We start from the raw sequence: 16,396 nt of genomic DNA, 5'->3' as shown, positions 1-16,396 counted from the left end.
GCATTGTTTGGAATACTTTTCTGTTTGTGTAAGCTGTTTTGAGGTGGACTGGTAGAAAATGGAAACTGAGTGTCTGCTTTCTGCCGTGTTTATTTTTGTGTGCACTGAGCTGTAATTTTGTTTACTCAACCTTAGGCAAACAAGACTCCACTCCGGCCTCCCGATGCAGCGCGGCTGATGAGTGCCGGCCCTGATTTTACACCATCGTTTCTGGGGAACCTCGGGAGCAGGTCAATGGGAGCACCACGAGGCATGGTAAGCGTTTGTGGATTTCCCATATAGATGTGGTTTGTAATGGAAAGAACATGGTATGTTTTAAGTTACTGTGTTTTCCACATTTCTAGAGCACTGCAGACCCGTAAGAGTAGATTTCATGTACACTAAATGGCAACATAGAAGGTCAGTTAGTGGATTCTGTAGGCCAACATGTGCCACCAATCTGGTCACTGCTACACTAAGCTGCTCATTTCGTGCAGCAGAAAACAGAATGTTTCGGAAGAATTTTCCAAATGGTGATACAAGTAGGGATGCACCCATCCACATTTTTTCACTTCTGATCCAATCCCGATAACTGAATTTGGATATCTGTCGATATGATACTATTGTGATACCAGAACTGTGTTTGCTTTAATATTATCATTATTGTTGACTTTATATGAGGATATTTTGTATCTCCAGTTATACAGCATCACAATGAAGTAACATAGAGGTGGATTTTATTAAAAACACCTGAAAGTTCAGCTACAATTTGCCAGAAGGTACACCTAAGATGCAAGCCTAGATGTGATGGTTTGGTGAAAGAATTTAAGTACTTTTATTAATTAATTAATCAATTTATTTATTTTTACACATTTACTTCATAGCTTCTGTTTCTATAATAACATAACCAGATTTATAGCTTAGCCTACTAGCTATAATTTAGTTTTACAAGTCTAGGTAGACGTATACTACAATCATCTCCTGGATGAACACTTAGGTTTCATTAACTCACTTCTATAATATTATGTAGTAACTATATTTCTTGTGTATGTTGTTTACTGTCCTTATTGTGTAAATGTCACTCATATACATGCCCATATTCTTGAGCCGCTTAGGTGGGTAGGGATAAAAGGGGATAAAAAAGCTTTTTAACCTACCAGCTCTGGTTCTCAAGACAAGACAAGTGGCTCTACTCTTAGATATTCAGATGTACCTTAGTATACACTAGTAGATTTCCACCTTAGATTTGGAATGTATAATAGAAGATATACCTTACTGAATTTTCATGACCATAATAGTAAGATAACTGTAATAATCTGATGTCTTGTGTTTATATGAACTTCAGTAATTCAATAATTAAAAAAAATCCTGGTTTACATGATTTCATTTCATAGGTTGGATTTCTTTTGAAGTGGAGAAAATTGAAACGGCAGTTCTTGGGGGGGGGGGGGGGGGGGGGGGAGCATAGACTTCATAGGGAAAAGACAGTTCTCTCTCTCCAAGAAATTAGCTCTTTAGAATGCTGAAACGCACACAAATGTAAAAGAACAAAATAAATCTGACAAATGGTATACATGTTTATGCACATGTAAATGGGGGCCATTTTTGGGTCAGTGGCTGAAGTTTCATCTTTTGAACAACAAATGGCACACGCACCCTGAGTGCATGTACTGTTTTTAAGAAGCAGCACATTTCTGCATTTCCAAAATACCACAAGAAACCACACACACACACAAAAAAATAATAAAAAAAAATAAGTACTTCATTTACTCATATTTGGAGTCAGTCTGGGTAAAACCCTTCTGGCCACTCCTCTTGTCTTTCTGCACCCCGGCCAAAAAGTCATTGTGCTCTATAATGTGGCACTTTTTCTAAGTTTTCTGTATTGTAGGTCAAGACGGAGTTTCCACCTCTTGGTACAACGACTTTACAAACATTGCTCTTTGCTGTCTTGGTTTCTGGTGTTTTGAATGTAAAATACAGTGGACATGTTGTGATGAAAAGTTGATCAGCCATTGGACTGCTTTATGCTTGCCTGCTAGCTGGCTGCAAACTGTGGAAGGAATTTCCTGAACAGAGGCGTGTCTCATTACTCCACGTCTCTTTGAGACACGCCTCCATTCAGGAAATCCCTTCCACAGTTTGCAGCCAGCAAGATGTTTCAGGAGAAATTGCAGCCACACATACAGACGTGGCTCCTGGATCGGAAAACGCCGCAATTTTGTATCGGAAATTCCTGATCTGTTTATTACGTTGGTATCAGAACCCAATACTGATCTTGAATCGGATCGGCCCCAACCCTAGATACATGCACCAAATTTGACACAAATACTCCTTTGACATTACTCTTTTTGAAAAAGCACTTCGACCACTTGAAATTCAAGATGGCTGCCCACTGTCAAGATGGCCGTCATATCTGGTACAGAAGTCTTATTTTATTTTGCAGTAAATAAGCACTGACATCCCCAGTATGGATGATTCTGGTATCAAAATATATATTTTTGACTATGTGAAATCTGAATTTGGGTCAAGTTCAGATTCATCTGGATGGCGAGCAGGCCTGTGGCTTGATGAATTAAGGACTGTTGGGGCCATTGATGTCTCGTGTGAACTTTTGGGAACAGATGAACATTAGTGAGCACTGTATTTAACTCTTTGTACTCTACAATGACAAACATGTACGTGACTGTTTTCATATTTTTGAGAGATGTCTTGTGGATGCAGGATACTATGGGTTGACTTGAATTCTCCAAAAACATGCAACTAACTGAACATTCCAGTTGTACAGTAAAATTATGAGCAAATAAAATGTTGGCCTATATATACTTTTCCCCATATTTTGATAGAAATGCAGAGGAATGCTCCATAGAAATGGTAAATGGGCTGTGTTTATATAGCGCTTTTCCATCTGAATCAGAAGCTCAAAGTGCTTTACAATGGTGTCTTGCATTCGCAAACACACGCTCACATGCCAATGTGAGGGTGCTGTTATGCACCAACTGCACAGCTGGACCATCTGGGGGATTAAGGACCTTGCGCAAGGGCTCTTAGTGATTTTCTGATTTGGTTGGGATTTGAACAGAGAAGGTTTGGAGTTGAATTTTTGGCTTTCCCATAGACAAAATTTAGTTTTAGACACCAGGATCATCCAAATTGGTCAAAGTGGTGAGCAGTTACTTTAATCTGACTGCTTTTTTCAGTAACGAGTAATCTAACATTCATCTTTCCAAATCAGTAATCTGATTAAAGTTACTTCTCCGAGTCACTGTGCGTTACTATTATTTTTGCATTGTGGGTCAATCGCAGCGTTAAACTTGGCCCATGGGCAGGGGGTCTGGTTTGACTGAACTGTCTACATTGCCCACTTTCAGTGAGCTGGGAGCTTTTCACCCGCGTTTTTTTGCAGCAGCTACGAGTTGAAAAACAGGTATCATCTCATAAAGTGCGGTGACGACGGCACACCTGCACTGAGCTTGACAGACATTTTAATGCTTTTTTTCCCCCTTTGTTTAAAACTCTGAGCCGCTCCATGTCTTCTTGCTAAAAACAGTTGATCCATGCCATGTTAACAACTAACACTTTTCTCCACCCAAATGCCCCCAAAAGTCTCCTTCTGAGGACAACATGACGTAAAAATCGCTGATAAAACTTTCTTACCTGTCAATCTGGTCGTGTTTTCTGCATAAATGAATGTTATCCATTCTTCATGCTCAAATGCTAAAGCAGGGGTGAATCCAGGTGGAAAGGGGGTTGTGGAGCGGGGCAGGGTCGACTTTTGAAGCCTTTTTTTTACTACTACTAATACTGCTTATAATAATTTAAACAAGTAAAATGTTTAGAGAGAATTTAAATGTTAGAAAAATGTTAGAAAGAATTTTATAGTTCCATTTATAAACAATGTAGGATAGAAATTATAAGTTTTACAGTTACAGTGCTGTCAGAATTTAAATATGAGGTCAAGAAATGTCTTTATTTTAATTTATAAAGTATTTATGTTCATTGAAGTTAAGAAAGTGTGACTATAAAGTGAGTATTGGCAAATGTTGAGTTGGGGTCCTTTTGATAAGGCACATAATCAACATTGTCTCAGTCCACCTAGCTGTAATTCGGTCCCAGCCTTTGCTGGGAAAGTAACCCTTTAGTGGACTAGCACTCAGTCCAGGGGGCGCTGTAAACTTCCATTTGCGTCACACTACAGTATCCATGGATAAGTACCAGGACCAGTGGGCTGCAGGGCCTGTAGTGGATTTCTTACTATGAGTTTGAGAACTTTGCACATGCATGTGCTCGTGTTTTGCTAAAACTAGCATGCTAGCAAAAAGATACTACAGCAGCAGAAAATGTTGTGAATGAAATTGGGGATTAAAAGAAAAATTCAATTGACAATATATCACTGAGTGGATGTTCCTACCTGAAAGTTTGAGGGAAGTGATGGGCTTGAGGATAATCCAGTACACTTGAAACCAGAGCGTCCTCTGTTTTTAATTTCCTGTCAGACATGAAAAAGCGGACTGGCTATATACACCACCAATACACCATGAGTTGTGCATATTTTGCGATACGGATGCGGAATTTGAACCACTTGGTGCATATTACTTATCCGTATAATGCAATATGCACCACCTGAGGGAGTCATATTGCATTTTGAGATGGTGTGGGCAGTTTATGTGGTAAGAAACGTCAAAATATTGCTAGTTTGGATCGAATATTTAGCTGAGAAATCTGACTTTATCAGAAGGCTTTTCGAATTTGACCTGGAAAGAGCATGAGGAAGCCATATTGCGTTGAATATTATACATTAAATTTGTGTCGATGAGGGTGGTACAAATAGGAGTGTACTAGATCTTAATTTACACGTCAGTGATGTACATAGCTTTTGCCCAGGAAAACTACCAAGGTCCCTTGAGTGAAGTCCTTAAGTCCTTGTGTGCAGTTGAGTGCATTTTTTGATGTTTACTGATTCTTGTAATCCCTTGTGCTTCCTGTTTCTCCAGTGATCTTTTCATTCTCATTATCAGCTTCTATGCATTTACATCATGTATTAAAAATAATGTATTTATTTTTAGCCACTTGGACCACGTCGCTCCCAGCAGGGTCAGCGGAAAGAACAAAGGAAAGTTATTAACAGCATGTCCCTCAACGATGATGTACAGCTCAGTAAGGCCGTCAATGCTTGGAAACCCTCGGTGAAGAAGTCTGGTTGTAGAGGGGGGGAAGGAGCAGAAGAAGAGGATCCAGAACAGGCAAAAACTCAAGAACTGTTCAAGCAGCTGCGCAGCATTCTCAACAAGCTGACTCCTCAGAAGTTTCAGGAACTTGTGAAGCAGGTGACAGACCTGAAAATAGATACAGAGGAGAGGCTAAAAGGGACCATTGACCTCATCTTTGAGAAAGCCATCTCCGAGCCCAAATTCTCTGTGGCTTATGCCGGTATGTGCCGCTGCCTTATAACGGTAAGTTGTGTGGGTCCCCCCCCCCCATTTTGTGTGTTGCTTCTGTGCCACTCAGTGCTCATGATGGTGTTAAGAAATAGTTGTTTGTTTAACCATTTGTTTGAGCAGGAGTTACATTTAAGGCTATTATTTAAGACACACTAATTATGCTCATTGCTTGGCTCTGTTTAAGTTGAAAGTCCCCACCTCAGACAAACCAGCAGTTTCCGTGACCTTCCGCAAGCTCCTCCTCAACCGCTGCCAAAAGGAGTTTGAGAAAGACCAGGATGATGATAAGATCTTTGAGGAAAAGCAGAAGGAGTTGGAGGCTGCTAAAAATGTAAAAACATTTTTTACTCCCACTTTCTTTATTTTGAAGCATGTGAGAAAGCATGTGTTCATGTGGCATCTTCCTACAGGAAGAGGAGCATGAGCGTTTGAAGGCGGAGTTGGAGGAGGCACGGGACAAAGCCCGTGCTCGTTCACTGGGTAACGTAAAGTTTATTGGTGAGCTGTTCAAGCTGAAGATGCTGACGGAGCCTATCATGCACGACTGTATAATGAAACTACTGAAGAATCATGATGAAGAGTCTCTGGAGTGTCTCTGCCGACTGCTGTCTACCATTGGCAAGGACTTGGACTTTCCAAAGGCCAAGGTAGGGAAGCGCACACACACACACCCAAATAAATTATTAATTATAGAGGAATGGTGTTTACAAGACGTCTCCAGTGATGACTTTTATATTTGTGCCACGTGTCTGGGCCACTGATTAATTAGTGATGGGATTGAGGATCTGAGGAGACACAAGATTATTCGACGCAGTTTAACATTTAGCTTTGATGTCTCAATATTCCCCACTCTGTCTCCTTCTCAGCCACGTATGGATCAGTATTTTCAACAAATGGATAAAATAATCAAAGATCGAAAGACCTCATCAAGAATTCGTTTCATGTTACAAGATGCATTGGATCTCAGAAAGGTAATTGTTTTCTTTAACTCGTAGTCTTATAATGTAGTGTTTCTGTCAATTATGTGTGGTAAAAATGGATTGCAGTTGCTCGACAGGCTTGCATTGGCAATAAAGCGCCGTTAACAGTAACATCCTGTTCCGTATTGTTACATTTTGAGGTTGTTTTGTAACACTGTTCTATTTTGGAAATCAGAGTAACTGGGTGCCTCGCAGAATGGACCAGGGACCTAAAACAATCGACCAGATCCATAAGGATGCAGAGTTGGAGGAGCACAGGGAACAGATCAAGGTGCAACAGCAGCTTTTCTCAAAGAAAGACTTGGGTGGAGGCAGGATGTCTGGTGGCATGGGGGGCCGTGGCCCACCCACATCAGGAGGTGGCCGGGCCAGCCAGCCTCAGGATGAGGGATGGAACACGGTACCCATTTCCAAAAATAGACCTATTGATACAACTCGCCTCAGCAAAATCACAAAGGTAAGTTCTAAGTTAAAACGAGAATTCTTACCTTAAAGTGTTGGATTTTCATATACATGTATAATATAAACTTAACACAACTGGAAGTTGCCCAAAATTGCAACAACACATCCCCATGTTGGTAATTGAAGGATAACTGCTGTTAATGGTGAATTGCGTCTGCTGGTAATTTTCGAAAAAAGCGTTGTATTGTGAAATGTGATGCTGTTAAGTCTTTTTTTTTTTTTTTTTTTTTTTTTTTTTTTTTTTTAAACCACCCAAGTAGACAATCCATACTTCACAAAAGTAGCCATCTGGCTGCTGCTGCTATGTGAAACTTGGATGTCTGCTTGGGCTGTTCCAGTTTCAGGCGTCCTCAATACTGAGGCACTTGCATGCTGGACCGTGCACAGTGGTGTGCGCCACATGGCCAAAATGTCACAGCTGACATTTGCAGTGCAAGTGGTACTCCTCATCTTACGTCTAAAACCAATGCACTTACTTTGCCCCAATATTTTACTGTTTCCCTTCATCTTGCACGTTCATGTAACTGTGCAAATGAAGAGAAAGGGGGAGTATTGCGATTGGGGCCTTCCTCTCTCTGAGTAACTGTTTATTTGACATAAAACTATTCTATCTGGAGATCCTCTGAAGAGAAATGGAACAAAAGATATCCAGTGTCACCTTAGACACCTGGTTGATGTCTAAGGCTCACAACCATACAGGAAGCACCAGGCCCTAAAGACTTGGACCCCCATTATGCTGCATAGGTATCGGCATTGCCAAACACCTCTGTCTCATGACCTCATGACTCCATCAGCTGTCATCTCTACAAGTTCAGTGCTTTCACCCCTTACACATTCACTTCTGATGGTGAAGTCCAAGATGCCATTGAAAGCCTGGATCATCATGGTCCTGACCCAGGACAATTACAAACCGAAACACTCCCAATTCCTCACTAGGTATCGAGAACCGGTTCTTTTCGGGTATCGTTAAGAAATGATTCGATCCACCGTCATCAATAGCCTTTTTGCTTAACAATTACCTTATTGGTCCTTCAGAGCAGCTGTTGTTTTTGAGGGTGTTTGTTGGGAAAATGATCATTTCTCTATGTTGATTGCAGACCCTGCAGCGGGTCTGTAATCAACGCTTCTGCAGGGTGAGTCCGATTTGAAGTTTGAACCAATGAAGCATTGCTTCGATCCGCTGCTTCGTTGGTTCTTTGATTCGCTTGTCTTCAGAAGCGAGAACTCCGCTTCTTAACTCCTCTCAAAGCCATTAAAATGTCAATCGTGAGTCACTTTTGTGCAGATTAAAGTGGCTAACTGGAACTCTTTTTGCAGTCAAGAAACAAGAATAGTCCTCCGTTCCATTGGCACTGCTCCAAACTCTGTGCCACTCTCTGCCGAGACAGAGTTCGGTCGGAATTAATAACTTAAAAGTGAATCGCTGTTTTAAATAAAATGACACCTCTTTCCAAACGTTGTAATACTGACAATAAACTACAATGGACTAAAACCTTTGTCCTCCCAAAATGAGACGTCCTGCATTCTTTATGAATTAAACTGATGCTGATGTGCAGCACAGCCAGCTGTAAGAGCTCAGCTCAGAGGTATGGAGTAATATTCATCCCAATAATGTCTGAAAGGAAGTGCTTTTGATAAAAACTACAGATTTTGTTTATTTGTATTTATGTCCAGAGATCAAGAGTTTAAGGATCCATTGACCAATTTCATATTTATTTACTTTAAGACTCAATAAAATGTTGTTGACATAGAAAACCTGTAAAGCCTACTTTTAGTACACAGAAAATTCACAAGAGGTATCGATAAGGAATCGGATCCATAAGCATAATCGATAATGGTATCGATAAAATCTTATCAATACACATCCCTATTCATCACTTCATTTGTTGCGTGTTGCAGTCAGGGTATGCATTGCTTCTGCAAAGATCACAGTGTCGTCTATGAAGTTGGGGTAAGAAAACCTTTCCTCACCAACAAAAACATCTAGGCCGCTGGCACCCACAACCTTGACCAACAAACAGAAAACAAGAAAATGGTTCAAGTCTCCCATGTGCCTTTTGTCAAACTGTAGCTGAAATTTTAAGTCTAATAAAAAAAATCTTTTTGTTCCAATCCAGCATGAAGTTGTATAACTGCTGATACAACAGGAAAGGTTGGGCTGTTTCTCTAATCACAGCCCCAGAAACATGCAGCACCTTCAAAGTTGCCGTGCCGTGGTGTCTTCCTTTGCTCGTGTCCTCCTTGTATAACGCATTAACAGTACTGTACTGTTTCATTTACAAAGCTTGTTTTCTGTCAGAGGTCTGTATAGAATATTGTTCAAACACTCACTTTAATTGCCCCAGATTAATCCTGATGCTTACAAGAAACTTGTAAAAATCAGTGTATAGTAATTTTGTTTTTCCCTGAAGTCTGGCGTTCTGGATTTCAACAATCAGCTGTTGGCCCCAGGAGGCAAAGGCATGTGGGGAAGCTGGGGTAAAGGCAGCAGTGGTGGATCAGGTGCAAAAGCAAGTAGTGGTGATCACGGTAAGGCACGTTCTTCATGAAAGATGGCGTGCTGTGCTTTTTGTGGTGGGAGAGTTAATCTGCTGTCACAATCTTTCAGATTCCGGTCGTCCAGCTACCAGCACGCTCAACCGTTTCTCAGCCCTGCAGCAGTCCGGGTCATTGTCGTCTTCAACAGACTCTGATCGCAGAGTTCCCCAGAGGTATCACTGTTTCAGTATAATGCCGAACACGTGGGATGTCCTGATTATGTTGCGTCTCCTACACAGCACTGTCCACTGCTGTAGAATATAGTTTAATCATTGTCCCTCGTATCAGCTAGTGAATGTAAGTGTTCCATGAGTAATGTCTTTAGATGACATTATGTAAATGTACATGGCTTCAAAAACATCACAGCACTTTGGGAAATGGGCATGTGTTTGTGTTGAATGTATGTCGTTTCCGTGTATGGAGGAACATATTTTACCAACATAAAATTCTGACCTTTGTAGGTCGAGCTCCAGCCGTGAGCGTGGTGGAGAAAGAGACAGAAATGATTGCGACAAGGAACGTTTTGATCGCTTAGACCGCAGTGAAGGAAGGGAAGGTCGCGACGACAGGAGCAGCCGGCACCCAAACAGCAAGCGAAGTTTCAGCCGAGAGTCACAGGAGCGCACTACATACAGGGGAGACAGTCGGCCATCTGTTGAGCCTGTGCGGCGAGTAGCCAGCATGACCTATGATAGGGACAGAGGAAGCCGGGACAGAGGCAGCAAGGACCGGCGCAGCAGAGACAGAGGCAGCAAGGACCGGCGCAGCAGAGACAGAGGCAGCAAGGACCGGCGCAGCAGAGACAGAGGCAGCCGTGACAGACTTCCTAACAAAGATCTCACAGGTATGCAAGCCATGCATTAAAACATCACCTGAGTAACTGCTAAAGAGGAAAACAGGATGTTCTATTACGATGTTTCTCAGCCTCCATTCTCAGGGACTCCATGTTTCCCTTCACTTTCTGATTACCCCCACCTGATTACAGGGATGAAAAATCTCCACTTTTGGTGGCTTTATGCTTTTTTGCCAGTTGCCTGGGTCATTTTTGAGATCAGTGACCACTAGCGTTAATTGCTGAATTTAGTGTTGTTGTTGTGGGTTTTTATTTTTTTATTTCTTTTTTGCGTTAGGCAGCTTGGGCAGCTATTTCTGCAAGGGGTGGGTTTTTGAGCCGTGAATGTGCTCATAATTCTCTTGTTTTTCCATGCTAAACCTTAAAGTGCATATGTCTGTGAGTAATACTGTTTTATGTTAAACTGACCTGTTACGGTCTTCTGAAACAGTTGATGTATTTTCGAGGATTTATTTATATTTGGTTTCATGGTAGGAGGGCTGGTACTTTTTGTCTTATGTGCTGCCCTGACCTACCGGAAAATTGGCAAGACAGCTGCCACCAGAACCATGACCCCTCACCTGTCCGTCATGATTAATGAGTTGGGCAAGGCGATGCATTCTCAGACTGTGCTAACCCTTGAACTTAGACGCAAAGCGTTAGCATGGTGTTTTCAATGATACAGTTATTAGAGTCAAATGCATTACAAATTGCAATATTCATTTATTTCTATTTATGCATTGTCATCCGGTTCAAATCCCACCCCTGCCACATTTCTCCATGTAATGTGGAGTTGCATCAGGAAGGGCATCCAGCGTAAACCTGTGCCAATTCAACATGCAGATCCACCTTGGATATGCTGTGGCAACCCCGAGTGCAAACAAGGGAGCAGCCGAAGGGACTTACTATGCATCATCATAACATAATAAAAAGTAAAAAACAAACAATATAAACTTTGTTCACAAAGGAGTGGGAATAAGTCTAATCTTGGTGCATAATAATATAAACTTGTTAAATATTATTTTGATATTTTTTAATATTGTACCTTAACTGTTATTTTAACTTGGATGTGTGTTTTATGTACTAACTGTGCAATTAGTATTACTACAGTTTTAATTATTATGGATTTTAACTTTTGATGTGTGCTTTTATGTACTATTTATACAAACTTTATCACACAATAAATGTTATGAGTCCCACCCCTTCCCTGCTTCCTTAAAGGTACTACTGTTAACAATCATGATAATAATAGCAACAGCAATAATAATAACACTATGTAACAAATTATTTTTTTTTTTTTGTTCCTGGTTACACAGTGTGTTTTCCTAACCTGTTATGCCTTAAATAAATAGAAAATAGCTGTTATTCCACAGAAACTTTGCTTCTGTGATCAGGACAATGATATTTTGAAATTTGTCTGTTTTCAAGAATATTCTCGAGTCACCTTCACTACTGCTGAGTAGTCTTCTAGAATATTCTTGAACTGCTAGAACTGTCCAGAATTTTGTAGAAGTTTCCAGACTTAAATAGAAATTTCAAGAAACTTTTAGAACTTTCTAGAACGTAAAAAAAACAAACAAACAAAAGTTTGTGCTGAATGTAGTCATTTTTCCATAGACTTTAGACATAAGCAGTTGAAATATAACATTTAGAAGCCAGGAACAAAAATTGTGTTGCATAGTGTAATCATGCTACAATACAATTTTAGAAAAAGACAAAGATAAATAATAATGGCTTCCTGTGAACACCTAGTGATTCTCACACCCCCACTTCTTCCCTGTATCCTTCTTTCTTTAGTCTTCTTTCTACATTCTTTATTTTTAAATTGCTGAATGTTTGGGTGCTGCTTTAACTCCTCACCCACACAAGTTCTTTTCCCCTCTTAATTGATATCTCTCCTTTTGATCCCTGAACAATTTCTGTATGTTCACGGAAACTTATTAGACGTATACCAGCATTTTTAATGTGCTCAGTATATGCTGGACAAATCGTCAAGGTGTGACAGTTGTTTTACAAACTCCTACACTGTGGAAGAAAACAGTGTCTGCACACCGTTCCTCTAGTCACATGGTCTGGTTATAGTTGTCTTTGTGGTCCCCCCAATCCTTGAAGACCACAGTTATAAACTCTACAGGATGATGGGATTGTGAGTGCCCACAGTTTAATCTGCTGATGTCAGAGGTGGCAGCCTTACTGCAATGTTTTCTTTTTTTTCCCATCTGCAGCTAAACGAGAGACTGCTCCCACTCCTCCACCATCTCTTTCCAAACCTGCTTTGAGTGAGGAAGAGGTGGATAAGAAGTCGACCGCCATCATTGAAGAGTACCTGCACATCAATGATATGAAGGTGAAACTGATGCTGTGCGCACACACACCAATGTTGACCTGCTGACTGTAAGTAAATCCTGGAAATGAAACAGATCTGATGGCTGACTTTTTTTTTTCCCTTCCTCTGGCGTTACAGGAAGCGTTACTGTGCGTGACCGAGCTCAACAGCACCTCGTTGCTCTACGTGTTCGTGCGAAATGGTGTGGAGTCTACGCTCGAACGGAGCACTATCGCACGGGAGCGCATAGGTCTGCTGTTCCATCAACTTGTAAAAGCAGGAACATTGCCCGCACAGCAGTACTGCAAAGGGTGAGTGGCTTTGAAGGAGACGTAATCACCTGAGGACTTTCAAAGTCATGACAGCAAATATGAAGCAAAGTGCGTGTTTGAGATGACAATCGTGTTTGACTTTGTTTAGGCTACAAGAGATCCTAGAGGCAGCAGAAGACATGGCAATAGATATACCTCACATCTGGCTCTATCTGGCTGAAATCATCACCCCCGTCCTCCATGAGGACGGCATCCCTATGGGCCAGCTGTTCAGGTGACAGAGGGTTGAACACGGATTTCTAAGAGAACGGAACAAAACATGACATCAGATTTCTGCAGTGAAATAAATATAAACGTGTATAAAAAGATTTCTTTCCATGTCTAAAATTAAAAACTGAAAAGAACTCCATTACTGTTAATGTCCAAGCATGTAGACAGTTGGTTCTGGAGCTTAAAGCGTAAAGCATGCACCAACCTCAGGAACCTTAGGAACTGCTCTAAATGTTCAAATTGCCAAATTTCTCACTAGTTATAATTGGCCCTGAAAATATGCTTCAGATGGACTTTACCAGATGCTTCCAGGATTTTTTTAGGCTGGGCAGTTTGACATTGCTGCCTGCCACCTGCAGTCCCTCCAGTGAAAAAGCATATCGTAACGCTTTAGATCAGATACTTAACCCTCAGTATGGTACTGGTTCCTGTAGCGTAAAAGCAGCTTTTGACTGTTTTTATAGGTACAGTTAAATTTTGACAAATTTGAGAACAGTATAACTTCAAGCTGTCTGGTTTCTCTTCAAAATGTTTTCCTGCCATTGTTGTTCCATACAGGTGTCTCATTTCTGTTCTGTACTATGTTTAGGTGTAATATTGAGACACAAGCTCAAAAAAACTCTTGGAACAAATGCAGAATAATTGTTGTGCAGAGTGTAGACACCTTAATGTGTTTAGGAGCAAAAGTGAATACATTTTAAGGACTTCTAATTTGAACAGCTCAACATGCTTCAAAATACAGTCTTCATAATCATAAAAGATTATGGCATAACTGCAGAATACTGTTTTTTTTTTTTTTTTTAGGGAGATCTCGAAACCTCTCGTGCCTCTGGAAAAAGCTGGAGTTCTGCTGGCACAGATCCTCACACTGCTCTGCAAAGGAATGGTACATCCAACAGAAAGCCCCCCACCACCGTGTCATTAGTCCAGGTTTATATACTATGAAGTTTGACAGCTTAGATTCACTGTTGGTTTGTTTTTTAAAGACGCCTAAGAAGGTTGGTGCTGTGTGGACAGAAGCTGGGTTAAACTGGAGAGATTATTTACCTGAAGATGTTGACGTCAACAAGTTTGTTACTGAGCAGGTGTGTAAGATCAGAAGAATACTCCCCACTGAAGGTGTCCGTTTTTAATTTATTTTCATGTTTTGACTAAAATCATGACCAAATCCTTAGAAATAGACAATTGAAGGATGTCTCCTTTTGGTTTACTTGTTGCAGAAAGTAGAGTACACATTAGGGGAGGAGATGGAGTCTGGGAAGAAGGATAAGATTTTGAGTGGTGAGGAGATGAGCAAACAACTGGACAGACTCCTTCAGGACAAGGCCAACAACAAGCGTATCACAGACTGGGTTGAGGTGTGTGAGTACCGGTGTTGTAGGTCTTGTCTGCTTTGGACTCCAGTCATGTTGACGGGTGAATTGTTGTTGAATTTCTGATACTTTCAGGCTAACTTGGATGAACAGCAGGTTGCCTCCAACCAGTTTGTGCGCGCACTGATGACTTCTGTGTGCCAGTCGGCCATCATATGTGAGTATGACCTTATTTACACATGGTGTTGGATCTGTGCAGTGACCGCATATTAGTCCGATTAAGATGCAGTCACTCAGTCCAGCTGACTTCATACATCCTGTGGTTTGCACAAGTTCAGGGAACAACCTTAAAAAAATTGTGCAGATAGGGCTGTCAGGATTAGGAATTTCTAGAGATGATTAATTGTCAGACAAATAATTGCGATTGACGAATATGTCTATTTTTTTTTCTTTGTTTTCCCTTCTTTATATTCTACTATCGTAGTACAAGGCTACACAACTCTGGAAGAACGTTTGGCTTCTGTGAGTGGAGAAACTGGGAATAGTGCAACATTTTTATTTTTATCTTCATTTTACATACAGTTCCAACTTTTTCTGATTTGTGGTTGTTTGTGTTGCATTTCTGAAGTTGTTTCTCCACATCAGTCACATTTTGTGCTTAAACACTACATTAAGCTCAAGATTGAACAAATAAATATCTTTAGAAAATAACAGCTGTTAAAGTTCAGAGTTCTCACCTGCTTTTTGTGATCTGTGCGTTTGAATATCACCATAGCTTCTCCACATCAGGGTTTTTTTTTTTTTTGTTTGTTTGTTTTTTTTTTTGGGCTCAGTTCATTCATATATTCTCATTTTTTTAAATATGTTTTTAAAGATATTTGACTGTTTATTCATCTCATGATCTCATAAATTCAGTATACGATGCGCACATGGTGTGAACAGGACGGTAACGGCAGAATTACACCGGGAGAGAAAGTTCAGAGAGAAGTAAAGGCAGTTCCGCCGTTTGGTTTTGTTTTTTTAACATGTTCACTCGTGTTAAAATCCTCTCTGTGCTTGCTGCGTGCACTGATGGTTCTCAGCAGACGTGTCGTGCCTCCATTAAGTTATTTCCCTCACCCACCCCCTCCCTCAAAGTCTGCAGCCTGTTGACTCCACGCTCGCGGACACACACACACACCGACAGCTCCTTCGGTAAACTCCGCATTTTAGACGGCTTTGAAGAAGACGGCCACTGTTTTAATCGGCCGTCTTATCCAAACGGCAGGACGGATCGCTCCTCAGCCTCCATGTTATTGTCCTGCCTTAAGACGAGAGCGAAACAGAGTGAGCATGGCTGCAGCACAATGATGTCAGATTCTGAGTCATTTTATGCTTTGTGGATAAAATAAATAATTCACAGTAATCGCGAATATGAAAAATAATCACCACCAGGTGGTGACAAGTAGGACTCCTTCAGCTTGACGGCATCCCTTACTTATGGCGTCCACCACCAGGTTTGGGGATTGCCGTCGCGATGAGCACCAGAGACCTTGCGACCACAGCTGCAGGCGGCCGCATCGACAATGGAGGTGGAGAACATGGTCCACTCGGACTCAATGTCTCCACCCTCCCCCGGGATCTGGGAGAAGCTCTCCTGGGGGTGGGAGTTGAAGACCTCGCTGACAGAGGGTTCCGCCAGTCGTTCCCAGCAGACCCTCACGATACGTTTGGGCCTGCCAGGTCTGACTGGCTTCCTCCCCTCCCAGCGGATCCAACTCGCCACCAGGTGGTGATTGGTCGACAGTTCAACCCCTCTGAGACACGTGGCCGAAGGTCAGATGATACGACTACAAAGTCGATCATCGACCTCCAGCTCAGGGTGTCCTGGTGCCGCGTGCACTTATGGACACCCCTGTGCTTAAACATGGTGTTCATGATGGACAAACTGTGACTAGCACAGAAGTACAGAACAACTGAACACCACTCGGGTTCAGATCGGGG

General features: G+C 41.4%; 1 protein-coding gene and 1 non-coding gene across 2 annotated transcripts in view; both read left to right on the top strand.

The window, feature by feature from the left end:
- Positions 1-16,396, top strand: part of eif4g1a (eukaryotic translation initiation factor 4 gamma, 1a) — a 53,322-nt gene that overhangs the window by 31,432 nt on the left and 5,494 nt on the right. Inside the window, 16 exon segments of the mRNA XM_034183003.1 lie at positions 136-255; positions 5,046-5,432; positions 5,605-5,751; positions 5,831-6,067; positions 6,287-6,391; positions 6,576-6,857; positions 9,274-9,391; positions 9,471-9,573; positions 9,862-10,244; positions 12,458-12,579; positions 12,697-12,869; positions 12,979-13,104; positions 13,905-13,986; positions 14,087-14,185; positions 14,321-14,458; positions 14,549-14,630. Coding sequence (XP_034038894.1) covers positions 136-255; positions 5,046-5,432; positions 5,605-5,751; positions 5,831-6,067; positions 6,287-6,391; positions 6,576-6,857; positions 9,274-9,391; positions 9,471-9,573; positions 9,862-10,244; positions 12,458-12,579; positions 12,697-12,869; positions 12,979-13,104; positions 13,905-13,986; positions 14,087-14,185; positions 14,321-14,458; positions 14,549-14,630 — 2,704 coding nt within the window.
- On the top strand, positions 6,136-6,213 carry LOC117522736. The gene has a single exon (XR_004564316.1). It is a non-coding gene; the product is annotated as a small nucleolar RNA SNORD66 (small nucleolar RNA).

Source organism: Thalassophryne amazonica, chromosome 12 (genome assembly GCF_902500255.1).
Source record: "Thalassophryne amazonica chromosome 12, fThaAma1.1, whole genome shotgun sequence".
NCBI lineage: Eukaryota > Metazoa > Chordata > Actinopteri > Batrachoidiformes > Batrachoididae > Thalassophryne > Thalassophryne amazonica.
This window is presented reverse-complemented; position numbering and strand designations above follow the sequence as displayed.